The following is an 18,451-nucleotide window of genomic DNA, read 5'->3' on the forward strand; positions in this document are numbered from 1 at the left end:
ATAGTCCAACTCTCACATGCATACATGACACTGGAAAAAAACCATAGCTTTGACTAAATAGACCTTTGTCAGCAAAGTAATGTCTCTGCTTTTTAATATGCTGTCTAGGTTTGTCATAGTTTTCCTTCCAAGGAGCTAGAGTCTATTAATTTTATCCTTGCATTTGCTCTCTGCAGTGATTTAGGAGCCCAAGAAAATAAAGTCTGTCACAGTTTCCACTTTTCCCCCTTCTATTTGCCATGAAGTGATGGGACCAGATGCCATGATCTTAGTTTTTTGAAAGTTGAGATTCATGCCAGCTTTTTCACTCTCCTCTTTCACCCTCATCTAGAGGCTCTTTATTTCCTCTTCACTTTCTGCCATTAAGAGTGGTATCATCTGCATGTCTAAGGTTGTTGATATTTCTCCTGGCAGGTGGCTCAGTGATAAAGAACCTGCCTGCTAATTCAGGAGATGCAAATTTGATCCCTGGGTAGGGAAGATCCCCTGGAGGAGGGCATAGCAACCCACTCCAGTATTATTGCTGAGAAAATCCCATGAACAGAGGGGCCTGGCAGGCTGCATTCCACGGAGTCACAAAGAGTCTGACACAACTGAGCAACTGAGCGTGCACACACACACACACACACACACACACACACACAATCTCAATTCCAGCTTGATTCATACAGCGTTTATTATGATGTACTCTGCATATAAATTAAATAAGCAGGGTGAAAATATACAGTCCTGTCATACTCCTTCCCCAGTTTGGAACCAGTCCATTGTTCCATGTCTGGTTCTAACTGCTGCTTCTTGACCTGCATACAGGTTTCCTAAGAGACAGGTAAGGTGGTCTGGTATTCCCATCTCTTTGAGAATTTTCCACAGTTCGGCGTGTCCACACAGTCAAAGGCTTTAGCGTAGTCAAGGAAGCAGAAGTAGGTGTTTTTCTGGAACTCCCTTGCTTTCTCTATGATCTAATGAATGTGACATCAAACAATATAAATTTATTTTCTCACACTTCTGGAGACTAGAAGTCCTTGATCAAGGTGTCGGCTGGGCTGTGCTCTGTCTGAAGGTTCCAGGGGGAGAGACTCTGACTCTTCCAGCTTCTGGTGTTTGCTGGAAAACCTTGCTCATGGATACCCACTCCACCCCCGTCTCCATCCCCACTTGGCTGTCTTCTTCCTGTGCGTCTCCACAGCATCTTCTCCCTGTGTTTGCCTCTGTAACCAAACCTCCCTTCTCATAAGGACCTCAGCCTTATGGGACTAGGACCCACCCAACCTAGCAGCCTCATTTTAAAAAATTAATTATTTTAACTGAAGTAGCAGTCTCTTTGTGACTTGATTGCATCTGCAAACAGCCTTCAACACATCTTTTGGGGGATACATGAGTTAACCTATAATGAGAGGGAAGCAGAAAGATGGGTGCTTTTGTAGGGTCAGCTGTGCACATACCTGCAGAGGAGACAAGAGGCTGCTATGTGTCTGACTTCTGGGGCACGAGAAAGGGTTCTGGGGTCTCTCCACACCCCCCAGGACCTGCTTGCTGGTGCAAAGCCAAGGTGACACCATGCCAGATTGTGCCTTCACTCTCATTCTGCCCTCCGCTGCCATGCCCAATCAGTCCCCATCTAGTCATTTACCTGGCATTCATCCTTTCCTTCCTGTGTCCATTACCACTGCCTGAATCCAGCTCACTAACATCCTCTCTTTTCTTGCTGGACAGACTGCTCACCCCTGACCCCTTTAGGTCAGCCTCCATCTGGCCATCCCAATGGGATTGCTTCCGTCTCGTACCTAAAACCCGAACAGCTCTCTTTGCCTCTAAGATAAAGTCTGAATTCTGTCTTTCATACACCTGATCATCAGTCCAGCCCCTCCCCATCCCTTCTGCTCTGCCAAGATCATTCTAAACCCCATGCCTGTGCACTGCTATCTCCTCATGGAGCCCCTTTCTCTAGCTCATCTGTCTGAAGACTCCTATTCATCCTTCAAAACCAAGTTCAACATCACCTTCCCTCCTGATGCTGCATACCACCCCCAACCCAAATTGACTTTTCTCTGATTTATTTGATTATAGCAGATCACCGGGGCCTCTGAAGGCAGAACTTTTATCTAATTCATCTCTCTGTCTCCAGGACATAATACTCAATAAATGCTTGTAGTCAAATGCATTGGATAAAGAAAATGTGATATACACACCCAAAATGGGATATTATTCAGCCTTTGAAAAAAGAAAGTCCCGTCATTTGTGACAATATGATGAAGCTGGAGGGTATCATGCTAAGTGAAATAAACCAGACAGAAAAAGACAGATACAGCATGGTACCACTTATAAGTGGAATCTTAAAAAAAAAAAAAAAAAGGAACCCATAGAAACAGAAACTCTATAAGTGGTTTCCAGGGGTTGGAAAGTGGAGAAAATAGGGAAAGAAGGGTAAAATTTTTCATTTATTAGACAGATAAGATCTGAGAATTTAGTGTGTAACATGGTGCCCATAATTGTTAACTCTGTATTATATAATAGAAATTTGCTGGACAGTAGGACTTCAAAGAAAGTGAAAGTTGCTCAGTCATGTCCAACTCTTTGTGACCCCATGGACTATACAGTCTGTGGAATTCTCCAGGCCAGAATACTGGAGTGGGTAGCTGTTCTCTTCTCCAGGAGATCTTCTCAATCCAGGAATCGAACCAGGGTTTCCTGCATTGCAGGCAGATTCTTTACTTGCTGAGCCACCACAGAAGCCATCAGTTCAGTTCAGTCGCTCAGTCGCGTCCGACTCTTTGTGACCCCATGAACTGCAGCACGCCAGGCCTCCCTGTCCATCACCAACTCCCGGAGTCTACCCAAACCCATGTCCATTGAGTCGGTGATGCCATCCAACCATCTCATCCTCTGTCGTCCCCTTCTTCTCCTGCCCTCAATCTTTCCCAGCATCAGGGTCTTTTCAAATGAGTCAGTTCTTCACATCAAGTGGCCAAAGTATTGGAGCTTCAGCTTCAGCATCAGTCCTTCCAGTGAATACCCAGGACTGATCTCCTTTAGGATGGACTGGTTGGATCTCCTTGCAGTCCAAAGGACTCTCAAGAGTCTTCTCCAACACCACAGTTCAAAAGCATCAATTCTTCTGCACTCAGCTTTCGCCATAAGGACTTCAAAGTTCTCATCAAAAAAAAAAGAATGTGAGGTGATGGATGCACTAATTAGCCTGATGGGGGAGAATCTTTCCCCAGTATATATGCACATCAAATCATTATATTATACCCTTTAGGTAGTTTACGATTTTGTCAATTATTTGTCATTGCAGCTGTTCGGTTGCTAAGTCGTGTCCAACTCTTTGCAGCACATTACACTGCAGCGTGCCAGGCTTCCCTGCTGTGCACTGTCTCCCAGAGTTTGCTCAAATTCATGTCCATTGAGTCGGTCATGCTGACCAGCTCATCCTCTGTTATACCTCAATAAAAAACAATACAAAAAATGTCAGTGTGTTAAGGCAGGTGTCCTTCGTAGAAGTAGCACAGAAACTGTGTCCCTACCTTATGTCTGTGGTTCCTCGCTGACAGCTGAGCCTGTCTGGATGGGGCATGTGTAGGAAGACTCTGAGGGTATCTGAGCCTAAGGGTGTGGGGATGAAAGCAGTGAGGGAGGAAATGATCTCAAATTCTTCCTGGAACTGGAAATTCTACTGGGGGCTTGTCTCTGTCAGATGAGCTTTTGCTGCAGTTTCCCAGAATGATGACTCAAAGCTGGTCACTGTGTTCCTGTCTGGGGCGTGGAGGGTAAGCTGAGAACTTGGAAGGGATTCAGGGGGCACTTGGTTAAATTGGGTCGAGAGGCGTCCGTTCTCCGTCCTCTGTCTTGGCAGTGATGCCACGGAAAGTGGCTGCACTGTGATCCGACAGCCCACAAAGAACAGAGATGAATTACACCTTTTCTCTCCCACTTTAAGTACTTTTCTGCAAACCATGTCTTTTAGATTTGAACACGTGGTCTTGTCCAGACTGGAAGAAAGACTGCAGAACAAACTATCTTACTGTATTCTGGGAAGTGCTGTCCGAAAGGGTAAGAACCAGGGTGGGATGGGGGCAGAATGGGAAGGAGTTTCTAGAGGGAGGGGATATATGTATATTTATGTCTGTTTCATGTTGTTTGGGCTTCCCTGGTAGTTCAGACAGTAAAGTGTCTGCCTGCAATGTGGGAGACCTGGGTTCAATCCCTGGGTCGGGAAGATCCCCTGGAGAAGGAAATGGCAACCCATTCCTGTACTCTTGCCTAGAAAATTCCATGGATGGAGGAGCCTGCTAGGCTACAGTCCATGGGATCGCAGAGTCTGACACGACTGAGCAACTTCACTGGTACTGGCATGTTGTTGTACTGTGTGAAATCTACCCAACATTGTAAAGCAGTTATCCTCCAGTAAAAAATATTAAAATAAAATAATTCACTTTATGAAGAAAAACAAACAAAAGGGTAAGTACCACACATGAAATTCTAGAATTTGGAGACCAAAGAGCTTAGGAGGTCATCAATCAGTGGTTGATTTTAATTCACTTGGAGAAGGGAGCATCCCAGCTCCTTTTAGAAACAAAAGTTTAGGGTTCTTTCCTGAGAAAAATGTTCGTAAGCACGTGCCCAAAGACTTTCACATGTAATTTGTGGCCATTCATGGAAGGTCTTGGACTCTAGGTGAAGAGTCCTGCTTCTGCCTTTTTCTGGAGCTTTGGCTGCCAGGCACCTCTGGCTTGGTTGAATCCTCTGATCCAGGTATTGGCCCATCTTAGATTCCTGGAACAGTCTTAATAATCTACATTTGCAGACCATTTACTGTGTGCTAGGTGTAGTCCTCAGGGTTTTATGTGGATTAAAATCATGCATCCTCGCAAGAACTCTGTGAAGCGGGCACCTTGAGTATCATACCCATTTTACAGATGACAAAATGGAGGTGCAGGTAAATAAGCATTCCACTAAAGAGACACAGCAAGTGGCAAACGTGGGTGTGTGTCCCAAGATGTCTGACTCCCGATCCAGAATTCACGCTGGGAAATACCATCTTCCCCTCTGTCTATATATTTCTGGCCTCACTCTAAGCTTCTTTTGTGCTTATTTTTAAAATACTTTTATTGATTTATTTTTTTTTGGCTGTGCTGGGTCGTCACTGCTGCACCCAGGCTTTCTCTAGTTGCAGTGTGAGGACTTCTCACTGGTGTGGCTTCTCTTGTTGGGGAGCACAGGCTCTGGCCGCAGGAGCTTCAGAAGTTGTGGTGCATGGGTTTCATTGCTCTGCAGCATGTGGGATCTTCCCAGACCAGTAATCGAACCTGTGTACCCTGCACTGGCAGGCAGATTATTAACCACTGGACCACTACAGCAGCCCTGTCCTGGCCTTTCTGTGTGCACCTGCCTCAACCCCTACCAGGTGAAATCCTATTCACCCTCTAGCACTTGGTTTTGGTCCTCCTCTGTTGTGCCTTTGCTGGTTCCTCACTGCTCTCCATCATAGGGTGTTTGGGCATCTTGCTCTCCTTCCCTGTTCTCTGTCCATGGACTTTCCTTGGGCGCCCACCCTGGCTGCAAGGCTCCAGCGCTGTGGAGGTGGGTGCGATGGCCAGGCTCACAACTCTCAGTCCCAGGGGCTAAACCCACGTTAAACTCATCATCACAATTCCCTAGAGCTGGATAATGTGAGAAGGGGATGCAGAGATAGTCCCAGGGGGTCTGGGTGGGCCTCCTGGAAGAAATAGTAGATTGCATAGTGCTTTTATTTTGTATTAACATATAGCCGATTAACAAACAATGTTATGACAGTTTCAGGTGAACAGTGAAGGGACTCAGCCATACATATACATGTATCCATTTCCCCCTCCGTAGATCACATACTTTCGTTCATCTTATTTTCCCCAGCATCTAGCGAAGATTCCAGCTCAATCTTTGTTGCCTGAAGAACTACAACCCCATGTTCAAGAATACCCACTTGTTCATTGTTCTCCACTCCTCAGTATGCCCATGCAGCCTTCAAGGCCACCGTCTGTCACAATTTCTTTCTCCTTGGCATTTTCTGTTGTCTTTCTTCCTTTCTTACTGCTCAAGGGTCTGCTCCCACTGAATAAGAGGTATGGTGTCTACAGTGCGTGGTGTTAGGAAAGCAATGTTACCGTCCTTCTCTGGCAATGATGCTGTTCTTACTCATCTGGACTTCTGCCTTCTGAACCGCCAACTTAGCAGCAAAGAAGCTGAACTTCATTGTTCAGACACAGATTGGAACAATGGCTTCCAGAACTCTGGAGGGAAGCATATGCCCTCTAGTAAGATGTTCAAGCTGGTTTTAGAAAAGGCAGAGGAACCAGAGATCAAATTGCCAACATCCACTGGATCATGGAAAAAGCAAGAGAGTTCCAGGAAAACATCGATTTCTACTTTATTGACTATGCCAAAGCCTTTGGCTGTGTGGATCACAAGAAACTGTGGAAAATTCTGAGAGAGATGGGAATGCCAGACCACCTGACCTGCCTCTTGAGAAATCTGTATGCAGGTCAGGAAGCAACAGTTAGAACTGGACATGGAACAACAGACTGGTTCCAAATAGGAAAAGGAGTCCGTCAAGGCTCTATATTTTCACCCTGCATATTTAACTTCTATGCAGAGTACATCATGAGAAACGCTGGACTGGAAGAAACACAACTGGAATCAAGATTGCCGGGAGAAATATCAATAACCTCAGATATGCAGATGACACCACCCTTATGGAAGAAAGTGAAGAGGAACTAAAAAGCCTCTTGATGAAAGTGAAAGAGGAGAGTGAAAAAGTTGGCTTAAAGCTCAACATTTAGAAAACGAAGATCATGTCATCCAGTCCCATCACTTCATGGGAAATAGATGGGGAAACAGTGGAAACAGTGTCAGACTTTATTTTGGGGGGCTCCAAAATCACTGCAGATGGTAACTGCAGCCATGAAATTAAAAGATGCTTACTCCTTGGAAGAAAAGTTATGACCAACCTAGACAGCATATTCAAAAGCAGAGTCATTACTTTGCCAACTAAAGTCTGTCTAGTCAAGGCTATGGTTTTTCCAGTAGTCATGTATGGATGTGAGAGTTGGACTGTGAAGAAGGCTGAGCACCGAAGAATTGATGCTTTTGAACTGTAGTGTTGGAGAAGACTCTTGAGAGTCCCTTGGACTGCAAGGAGATCCAACCAGTCCATTCTGAAGGAGATCAACTCTGGGATTTCTTTGGAAGCTGCAACTCCAGTACTTTGGCCACCTCATGCGAAGAGTTGACTCATTGGAAAAGACTCTGATGCTGGGAGGGATTGGGGGCAGGAGGAGAAGGGGACGACAGAGGATGAGATGGCTGGATGGCATCACTGACTCGATGGACGTGAGTCTAAGTGAACTCCGGGAGTTGGTGATGGACAGGGAGGCCTGGCGTGCTGCAGTCCATGGGGTCACAAAGAGTCGGACACGACTGAGCGACTGAACTGAACTGAACTGAACTGAACTGAATTTGGGGTAAACGTCTGAGGTAGAACCCTACGGGCAGCTGCTCTTTCACCAGCTGATGTTAAGAGCTGTTGGGGATGGACCTGCTGGGGACTGGCATTAAGTCTGCACGCTGAGGAATGGTGTTTCTGTTTTTAAGTTTGCAGAAAGTGCCTGTGGTACAGTCCAGGTGGTGCTCGACGGGTCGCTCGAGAACGCCTTTAATGAAATGAGGTACTTGTCCCTTTGCCTCCAGTGGGTCAGGGCTAACACAGTCTCCTGCTGGCTCTTTCACCTTTAGAAGAATGTACTTTTCATGTTGAACTTCAGGACTGAATATGTGGGCTGCAAAAGTAGAATGTTGTATTCTATGGTAAGATTTTTGTCTTTCTAAGTCAACACTTTTGTCCAGTTTCTCCGATGTTTAAAATTCTCTAAAGGTCCTTGCACGGGGTCCAGCTCTTCCTCTTAGCTTTTTGAGACCTGCTCTCTCTCCTGTCGGAGAAGGAAATGGCAACCCACTCCAGTGTTCTTGCCTGGAGAATCCCAGGGACTGGGGAGCCTGGTGGGCTGCCGTCTATGGGGTCGCACAGAGTCGGACACAACTGACGTGACTTAGCAGCAGCAGCTCTCTCTCCTGTACAGCTTCCCAGGTGGCTCAGTGGTGAAGAATCTGCCTGCCAGTGCAGGAGACACAGGAGACATGGGTTCAATTCCTGGGTCACGAAGATCCCCTGGAGGAGGAAATGGCAACCTGCCCCACTGTTTTCCTCTCCGTGGGCGGAAGAGCCTGGTAGGCTACAGTCCGTGGGATCACAAGAGCTGGACATAACCGAGTGACTAAAGCACCACCACCCGGCACTCCAGATGTCCCAGATGAATTTTCCTTCTTTCCTCTCTTTTTTTTTTTTTTAATATTTATTTGGCTACATCCTGTCTTAGTTGCAGTTGCCCGCATGGCATGTGGGACCTTAGTTCCCCAACCAAGGTTTGAACCCACGTCTCCTGCACGGCAAGTAGATTCTTAACCACTGGACCACCAGAGCAGCCCCTCCTTGCCCTCTGTTACTGTTTGAGTCCAGGGGGAGCCTTTGTCCTCTTGTCTTCTTCTGACCCCAAACTTTCGAGCTTTCGGGTGCAAGTGTGAACCTTCCAAAATGTTGTAATCTGATATTAGGGGCCCAGGCGCTTGTGACAGGAGTAGTGGAGCCTAATGGGGAGAGCCTAGGGCTGGGGTCAGAACAGGACAGAGGGGTCTTTCAACGACACGCGTCTCAAACTCACTGTGCGTGGGGATCGCCTGAGAATTGTTGGGCTGCTGGCTCTGATTCAGCAGGTGGTGGTGGGCAGAGATTCTGCGATTCTAGTGAGCTCCTTACCTCGGTCTAAGCGAGTGTAAGAGAATTATATCTTCTTGGAATAGCAAGTGTGTAAAGAATCAGCATCAATGTACAGATGAAGACCCTTATTTTGAGAATCTTACTTATTTGGGGCCATCCTGAATAAGTAAAGGTGGCTGATTCTGATGCAAATCATGGGTCACTTCCAAACGGTAGGTTCTAACCAGTGACACCCAGCCCGATGACTTTTCACAGGGGCTGTGGGTGCTCCAACAATTCAGTCTGGGGTTAACAGTGTTCTGTGTCTCTTCTCTCTTAGCATATTTGGACGAGTGGAAGCCCCTAACTTGAAGCCAATGGTTACGCTACAGGCTTGGCTGGTACATGACCCTGGAAAACCTCCCCGGTATGTGTTATTACTCTGTACTCCTATATATTCTCAGGCTTATTTCAGGAATCAGCTCGTGAAAGAATCCAGAGTCACAGGGATGAATGCGCTGAGAAAAGACTGGTTCAGGAAATGAATGGGGCCTTCCTCTACCTGTACCCATCCCAGCATAGCTCAGCTGGTAAAGAATCTGCTCAGCAGGAGGCCCAGGCTCAATTCCCGGGTTGGGAAGTTCCACCGGAGAAGGAATAGGCTACCCACTCCAGTATTCTTGGGCTTCCCTGGTGGCTCAGCTGGTAAAGAATCCGCCTGCAATGTGGGAGACCTGGGTTCGATCCCTGGGTTGGGAAGATCCCCTAGAGAAGGGAAAGGCTACTCACTCCAGTATTCTGGCCTGGAGAATTCCATGGACTAAGTCCATGGGGTGGCAAAGAGTCGGACACGGCTGAGTGACTTTCACTCACTCGACAGTCTCTTAATTGTATCTCCGTGGTAGGTCTCTACCTAGTTCACACCTTTGACTCTGCTGCGGACCTGTGAGCTCTCTGAAGCTCCCTCCACTTCACATCTTCATCTGAGGGCCTTGCCCAGGCCCACCTCCTGGAAGAAACCAAGCAACTCCAAGGAAATGCTTGTGAGCTCTTGTTATTTTAACACTTTCTTTTTTTTTTCCTCCAGTGACTCATGCTCTGGCTCCTCTATAACGAAACTGAAGTCCATCTTAAGTGAAAGAAATGTCAGATTTATCTGCAGGGATAATCTCAGGTAACTGATGCTTTCCCGCCACATGCAGACGCTCTTCCCTTAGGCCTTGACTGTGCTCTGGGTAGTGACCTTCAGCGAACTCCGCCCCTCTCCCAGCTTAGCCCGGAAGCCATTTCCAGCCAGTGGCCTTCAGATGTCCACTCCCCAGCCCTGTTCCTCGTCCTTCCCCACGCAAATCACTCTAGCAGTGATTTGCTTCTAAAGGTGACCCAGGTTTGAGGGCATCTTTCCTGCTTTCCCATGTGACAGGCATGACCCAGAGCTCCTGACTTTCAGGGGTGTAGAAGCACATTTTGCCCAAAGCAAAGGATTTATAAAAGCCTTGTGACTTGCCATATCTTTCAGGTGAGGCTTCTTTGGTTGGGTCTCAGTTGTAGATGCCTAACACTTCGTGGCTTACACACAGACACAAACAGCTCAGCTCACACCCAGGTCAGCTCCCTGGGTGCCTAGCTCCTCTAGACACCAACACTCAGATCTGCTCAGGGGGGCTTTAAGCAGACACTCACAACAGACAGGAGGCCTGACTTCAAGCCTCCACATTTATTCTCCTTAAAGCCCACCACCCTTTCCGGGCTTCAATCCATCATCTATAACACTGGAATGGACTGGGTGATTTCTAAGACTTCCTAGCTTGGCCTTCCTGACCCTTGATTTAGAGGGTAGAGGGTATATCCATAATCTCAAATCATAAAGAGCAAACTTTATGGTTTTCTAATTTAAAAATGTAGACTCTTAAAACTGTTTACCTGTAACACATATTTATTGGAGAAAAGTTTAAATTACAGATATATATATATTTTTTTTTTTCTGGTTTTCAAAAATTTTAGTTATTTGTTTACTTTTGACCATGCTGGTCTTTGTTGCCGTGTGAGCTTGTCTTGAGCTGTGGTGAGCGGGCTTCACGTGGTAGTAGCTTCTCTTGCTGTGGCTCCCAGGCTCCAGGGTGTGCAGGGCTCAGTAGTTGGCAGCATGAGGGCTTATTTGCTCCACAGCATGTGGGATCTTCCCAGATCTGGAATCGAACCCATGTCCCCTTCACTGGCAAGTGGATTCTTATCCACTGTACCACCAGGGAAGCCCCGAGTATATGTTTTTTCAAATCACCTACAACTCTGTTATCATAACTGAGACCCCTCACTATTTTTAAGATGTGTGGTCGATATTTAACTCCAGGCAGAGATCTGTGCCAAAAGCATCTTTGGAAACTTTCCCATATATGACAGATAGATACGGGACAGACAGTTCCCATAAAATAGATGCAGAGAAAAACACTTTCTCAAAGAATGTCGAAGCTGAAATGCTTCCCATCACTTCCCTGCCACCACGCTTTCCCCCCAACCGTGTCAGAAAGGCAGGGGGACAGATTCAAGGAACATTCGCTCAAGGCTTTGTCTCTCCAATGACCTGAATTCCCCATCAGCCAGCTGGCTTCTCTCTGGAAACTGCCAGAGAATAACACAAGCTTTCTGTCGCAGTTAGATGGGAAAACAGAACAAAGGGACACCCATAGAAGAGACATGGCAGACATCTGACCAGTCTGAGTTACTCAAAGGTCTTTTGCATTGAGAGAATGGAATACGAAAACCTGGGGCAAGATTAGGGAATGTTAAGTGAGTCATTCACAAAACGCTTTTGTCTCTTTCCTTACATTAACCTTTCACCCCTTTTTTTTTTTTTTTAATGAATGGCCCAAACTGTAGGTTCTGGGTGAGCTCACTCATCCTTCACCTTGCAAAAATAATTAAGTATACCTTCCCACCTGGACTTGTGGAGTGGCCTACATAGGAGGCCAGCACCTGTCACTCAAGCATCAGTTCATGTGGCCTTAAACTTGGGCACCATATTTGAAATCACTGCTGGTTTGCTCCAGCCATGAGGTCATGATATATTCAGCATAACCAGACCCTCAGGGTCCCCTGTTGTATCTAACAGTTCCCTATTGTATTGAACTGTGGTATCTAACAATTTAGTGACTTTGCAAGAAACTTGCTTGTCTCTAGGGGAGCTCAAAGTGAACGTCATTGATATAGATGTCGACTGTAGACTTCTTCCATAGCATTATTTCCTGGAGGGTGAGGACCCTTTTCCCACCTAGAATGTATTCATGTGGGTTTTCTGGGTGGCGCTAGTGATAAAGAACCCACCTACCAGTGCAAGAGACAAGAGATGAGGGTCCAGCCCCTGGGTCAGGAAGATCCCCTGGAGTAGGAAATGGCAACCCACTCCAGTATTCTTGTCTGGAATATTCCAGACAAGAATGGACAGAGGAGTCTGGCAGGCTATAAGACATGGGGTCTCAAAGAGTCAGACACAACTGAGCGTGCACACACACACACACACACACACATATTCACGTGGGGGATCCCAGATCACAATGTTGATGAGGATGGATGACTCTTCTTAGAGCCAGTGTGCCCAGCTGGTCACGACAGAGGGCTAGAGATGAGCCTGAGATGGTCCATCCTAGAAGCCCAGGGTTGCTGCTAGCTACTTCTAAGGCTCCCTCTCTTTCTTGACTCACATTTAACAAAATCAGATTTGACTGCAATTAAAGGAACCACTTTACCCCCACTAGACAACCCCCTCCACTATGTGCCAGCCACTCCCATTGAACTCTGTTGCTTTGTGATTTGATTTTTATGAAAACTAGAGTCATTCACCTGCAGATAGTATAGGAGGTATTCTGTGCAAAAAATCGGAGTCCTCTCGCTGACGGCAACCAGCCCTCTTTTGGAGTGTCTATGACCTCTTGCTGCCTGATGCTTTGACCCAATACTTCCTCAGGAAGTTTTTGAAGAAGAGAAAACCAATCCTCAATGGAAAATATGGGGTCTCTCCTCTTTGGTTGCTGTTTCTGCTGTTTCTTGACATCAGCGGAGGTTCACAGCAGCTCTCTGTGACATGTGTGAGCCAGACATTCGTTCCCGTCTCCACATATCATCAAACATCAGTTATCTATTGCTACGGCTTTGCACATGAAATGAAACTACACTGGGCTGTGGTTTCAGTCCTTCACTCTTGGACTTGACCTTTCTCGGCATTGTCACTGCTGCAGAAGAAACTTGTGTGGGTGCTAAGTGGTCCATGCATACTTTTGCTATTAATGAAGGGCTTTCTTTCATTGGCAAGTTGACCAAGGGGTGTATTGTACTGCCTCTTGACCTTTCTTCTTTCTCATCATAGCCGGGACGAGTTTCTTGGAAGATTCTGAGGATTTATCTTGCGGATGAGTCAATCAGCATGGCTGAGCTCTGGCAGTACAGATCAACACACAAGATTCAGGAGACGTGCTGGCGGAAAGTTGGGACTTTGGGGGGAAACTTTTGTCATAAAATTAACACCAGAGATGGAAACCTTTTCCTCCGGGATCTTAAAATAACTTATGCTATTGACATAGTTTTTATCTTGATCTAATAGTCAAGAAAAATTAGTTATAATATAAAGTTAGAGTAGAAATTTTATACAGTTTTTTATTTTATTTTTCATATGATTCTTTTATATTGCTAATATGTTGGTAACATCCTCTCTGTTGAAGAATGACCTCTACAAACCTATTGGCCGGTCAAGAAAAATAAATGCCCAGACTTTTCAGCAAAGGTCATGTATCAAAATGAATGACCTTACCTCAAGATATATTTTTGTATCTTTCCTACAGATAAACTCTAGATGCCATGGCTATGGGTCATGTTACATTCTGTAGGATGTAAGTTACTCCTGTGCTTGTTGTTTTATCTCTAATCCTTCCAACAGCCCTGTGAGGTTGATATTACTATCCTCCATTTGTTAAATGAGAAGAATAAGTTCAGAAAGTTTATATAATTTCCCAGAAGTCATACATTTAGGTCAAGGCAGAGAATGAATTTGAACTCAACTTTATTTCAAAAATTCACGTGCTTGCCCTTTCTAAGCAGATAATACTAGATTGATAGTCCTTATGTTCTCTTCTAATGAATGTATGTTGGATTAAATTGAATACAATAGAATCTGAAACGTGATTTGTCTGCATGGCTTCAAAGCAGGTACATTTTTTCATCCTCTTCCTTGCTTCTCCTCATCTCCGTGTCTTACTCCGTAGGAGTCAGTTAAAATGTATTTCTTTGTTCTTGATGCTGACAGTTTCTTTCTCACTTGAATTTTACTTGATTAGTCTTGCTTGGGAATGATCATTTTTACTACTCTTAAAGAACCAACATTTAACTTTGTTGATTTTCTCATTCTATTTATTTGGGTTTTACTTTTCTCTGTATTATATAGAGATAGAGAGATTCTAATTTCTTTGCATATCCTTATTCAGCTTCTTAAGATGGAAATTGAGGTCACTGAGTTTGCAGTACTCAAACCGTGTGCATTTTAGTACTATAATTTTTCTTCTGAGCGCTGCCTTAGCTGCAGCTCTTAAAATTTTTGATATGTCTCTTTTCCTCATAATTTAAAAATATTTTCTGATTTAATTGTTACTTCAAAATGTGTTGCTTGAGTTTTAAACATCCAGATATTTTCTACTTCTTTGTTGTTCTTGTCACAACAGAAGAAGCATTGAGTGGAGAATTGATAAACTCATTTGGAAATCCTTCAGGGAGCCCAGTAGGTTTGTTGAAAATAGCATACATTTTGGAGTCAGACGTTTCTGGGTCCATATTTTGGCATCAGTCTGTGCTTTAGAATGAAATACCTAACCTCTCTGAACTTCAGCTTCTTTGTCACTTAAATAAGGATTATAAGTTAACCCTCATCAGAGTGTGGTGAAAACTAAAGAAGATGACAGAAACTGACAGTCTAACACAGTGAGTCGTATGGAAGAAGTCGCTAGAACATCGTAGATGCCCTTCTGCCTGCCCTTTGACTGACAGTCCAGTTCCCGTCAGGAGTTCTTGCAGCTACCGCCACCGCCACCAGCGCAGGGGTTCTTCACCAGCCCGTTCTCCGCCTTCTCATGGGATGTGGTCTTGGCTAGACATGAAAATAGGTGCTAGGGACCAGTTCTGGTTAAGGTGCAATCTTGCCTCCTGCCTACCTGCAGAACATCTTCAGAAATAGGTCCCTGCTAATCCACTGGGTAACCCAGCTGTTTTTCTTCTCAAGACTCTGCCTTATTGCTGGGCTAGCTTGCTGAGTTCCGGGTCCTTTAATGTACCTTCCTTGTTTACCGGGATACCCCATGAGGTGGTTCCCTGTGTCAGGAAAGTTTTGTCCTTAACATCTCCTTTCAGTGATGAAATGGATAGAGTAAAAATCAGTTTGTGAGAATCTTCCCCTCAAGAAGACTCGTCTGAGTGATTAAGGTCAAAGCTGGTGGACACCAAAGAGGAGGCTGGTCCCCAGGTTGTCACACCTGCTGCAGAGTGCCCTGAGGGCCCTGGAGGTGGCCAGGGGCTGAGGTGCTATTTGCTCCTCACCACCTTTGTGTCTCCATTAGCATGATGCTTCATCCATGACTCCGCTCTCCCTGTAGTTCTGATTTTGCATCTTTGCTGTTGACCATGCATCATGGGCCTTCCCTGGTGGCTCAGCTGGCAAAGAATCCACGTGCAACGCAGGAGACGCTGGTTTGATCCCTGGGTTGGGAGGATCCCCTGGAGGAGGAAATGGCAATGCACTGCTGTATTCTTGCCTGGAAAATCCCATGGACAGAAGAGTCTGGCGGGCTGCAATCCACAGGGTTGAAAGAGTCAGATACGACTCAGTGACTAAATCGTGTGTCTCTAGGCCTAAGGACTTTTTCCGTAAGTAGATCCTCTATATCCCTCTTCTTATAAGTGACATCTCTACCAAACTGCTGATTGCTCATCAAACCTCATATTTTACTCCTAAACCTGCTATGCCTTATCTCCCCACTTCATTCCTGTGTGCTCTAGAAAAATCCTGTTACTATCCCAAATTTTACGCACCACCATATTCACCCAAAGGCTCTGGGAATGAACCGTAGCCTCCTTTCCCGTTTCCAGCTCCTCAAGGAGCACTATTTTCCTTCTCTAATGGTTTATGACCTGATAACATTTGAGGCACACTTTCCAACACAGTTCTGCTAGTTGGGAGGATACACATATGCACGTATGTGTGTATACGTATACATGTGTACACACGTTTTTCTCAGTCCATAGCGATGCTGCATTTAGTAGGTCTTTCTTAGTCCTGTTTGTGTCCACCTGTTTCGCACCACATCTGTGTCTCTTACATACTTGGCAGACAAAGCCAAGTACATGTCAAATATTTTGGGAAAATACATTCTTTTCGGCTCGACAACTTTCTGTGCCTTTCCACTCTTGTTGGAAACAAGCTCACCCAAGCCTGCACACTCCCCGCTGGAAGAGATGCCTTGGGAGCTGTGCTGACTTACTTCCTGGCATGCAGTTTCTCCTGAGGACCACTCCCAAGACTGTGACTTGGGCATCTCAGGTAGAATCCACATGGTGCAGAATGACTCTGTGTTTTTGTGGCTTTTTAAAGGGCACGTGGTTATTTATACGAATACAAGTCTTGTGTGGCAAGTTAAAATTGTATGAAGCAAAATGTTAAAATAAACCTACAGCATAACTTTGAAAGGCATTTGTATTTATTTATTTAATTGGAGGATAATTGCTGTACAATGTTGTGTTGATTTCTGCCATAGGATAGCTGGAGTTGGTCATAACTATGTCTCTTCCCTCCTGAGCCTGACTCCCAACCCCCACCCCCATCCCATCCTTCTAGGTTGTCACAGAGCACCAGACTGGGTTCCCTGAATAGCAGCTTCACATAAGTAAAAGATAAGATATTAAAAAAGAGGAAATATGTGTATATGTATGGCTGATTCACTTTGCTCTACAACAGAAATGAATACAACATTGTAAAGCAACTGTACACCAATAAAAATTAATCAAAAAATAAAAAGGTATTAGAAGAAGACAACATTTTATAAATGCAATGCTAGCCTAACATTTTCCCACAGTTTTTAAATAATGAAGCAATTAATTTCTTTTTGCTACATTCACCATCATTTTTAAAACTTTTTATTTCCTATTGGAGCATAGCCGATTAACAATGTTGTGACAGTTCAGGTGAACTGTGAAGGGACTCAGCCACACATATACATGTATCCATTCTCCCCCAAACTGCCCTCCTGTCCAGGCTGGCACATAACATTGAGCAGAGTTCCCTGTGCTATACACAGTAAGACCTTGTTGGTTATCCATTTTAAATAGAGCGGTAGTCTTCCCAAGTGGCTCAGTGGTAAAGAATCTGTCTGCAATGCTGGAGTCATGGGTTCAGTCTGCGGGACAGGAAGATTCCCCTGAGAAGGGAATGGCAACCCACTCCAGTATTCTTGTCTGGAAAATCCCATGGACAGAGGAGCTGGGCTGGCCACCGTCCATGGGGTCCCAAAAGAGTCAGACACAACTGAGGGACTAAACAACAACAGGTCAACCCCAAGCTCCCTAGCTCTCCCTCCCTGCACCTGTCCCCAGTAACTTACAATATGCGTCTTTCTCATCTGCCTTCCTTCTCACAGTGTGACGCATCTCCAGGCCCATCCGTGGCGCTGCAGATGGCGTTACTTCACATGCTTTCTAACGACTGAGTGATATTCCCTTGTATAGACATAGCACATCTTCATCCATTCCTCTGCCAATGGACATTTAGGTTTCATCTTTGTACTGGCTAAACAGTGCTAGCCATCATTTGAATATATGTTTTTTATATCAATCCATCAGGGACTCAGTTTCTGGGTGCTACCCCAAGAGGCAGTGGTTAGCTGGCCCTCAGATCACACTCACAAAGCACAGAAGGGTTTGAATTGATCCCTAACACAGTGTTTATCCTTGAACTTAATTCAAATTGACTCATCATGCTTTTTTAAAAAATCATTTAAGCAAAGTGCAAACAGCACAAGGTAGTGAAAACGGTGGGATTAAGAGACAAGTGACCCAGGGAGAAGATTCATTAACATCTGTGACTCGCCAGTTTGGAATATATTTACAACAGATATCAATGAATTATACAAATACTAAATAATAAAGGACTTTGTGGATTTATTTTTTTTAAAACCATTGTGTCTGGAAAAACTGCTTGCCCTCACTTATGCATGGAATCTAAGAAAGTCAAACTCACAGTAATAACAAGTGGAAAGGTGGCTATCAGAGCCGGAGGGGTGGGGAACAGGGCAATGCTGGTCAAAGGGTGTTGTAAACTTCTGGTTATAAGATGAGAAAGTTCTGGAGACGCAGTGACTAGGGAAGCTGAACTCCAATTCTTTGGCCACCTGATGTGAAGAGCCGACTCATTGGAAAAGACCCTGATGATGGGAAAGATTGAAGGTGGGAGGGGAAGGCGATGGCAGAGGATGAGATGGTTGGATGGCATCACCAACTCAAGGGACATGAGTTTGGGCAAACTCTGGGAGTTGGTGGTAGACAAGGAAGCCTGGTGTGCTGCAGTCCATGGGGTCACAAAGAGTAGGACATGACTGAGTGTCTGAACAACAACAACAAAATAAATATCAAGTTTTCTCA

General features: G+C 45.2%; 1 protein-coding gene across 1 annotated transcript in view; it reads left to right on the forward strand.

Moving 5' to 3' along the window:
• CD38 (CD38 molecule) overlaps window positions 1-16,504 on the forward strand; it is a 51,381-nt gene extending 34,877 nt beyond the window's left edge. The window contains exons 4-8 of the mRNA XM_069594742.1: window positions 3,965-4,050; window positions 7,627-7,700; window positions 9,126-9,212; window positions 9,873-9,959; window positions 13,146-16,504. Coding sequence (XP_069450843.1) covers window positions 3,965-4,050; window positions 7,627-7,700; window positions 9,126-9,212; window positions 9,873-9,959; window positions 13,146-13,173 — 362 coding nt within the window. The 3' untranslated portion in view covers window positions 13,174-16,504. The remainder of the gene's footprint in view (window positions 1-3,964; window positions 4,051-7,626; window positions 7,701-9,125; window positions 9,213-9,872; window positions 9,960-13,145) is intronic.
• Window positions 16,505-18,451: the final 1,947 nt, after the last annotated feature.

The sequence above is a fragment of the Ovis canadensis genome, chromosome 6 (genome assembly GCF_042477335.2).
Source record: "Ovis canadensis isolate MfBH-ARS-UI-01 breed Bighorn chromosome 6, ARS-UI_OviCan_v2, whole genome shotgun sequence".
In the NCBI taxonomy this organism is placed as follows: domain Eukaryota; kingdom Metazoa; phylum Chordata; class Mammalia; order Artiodactyla; family Bovidae; genus Ovis; species Ovis canadensis.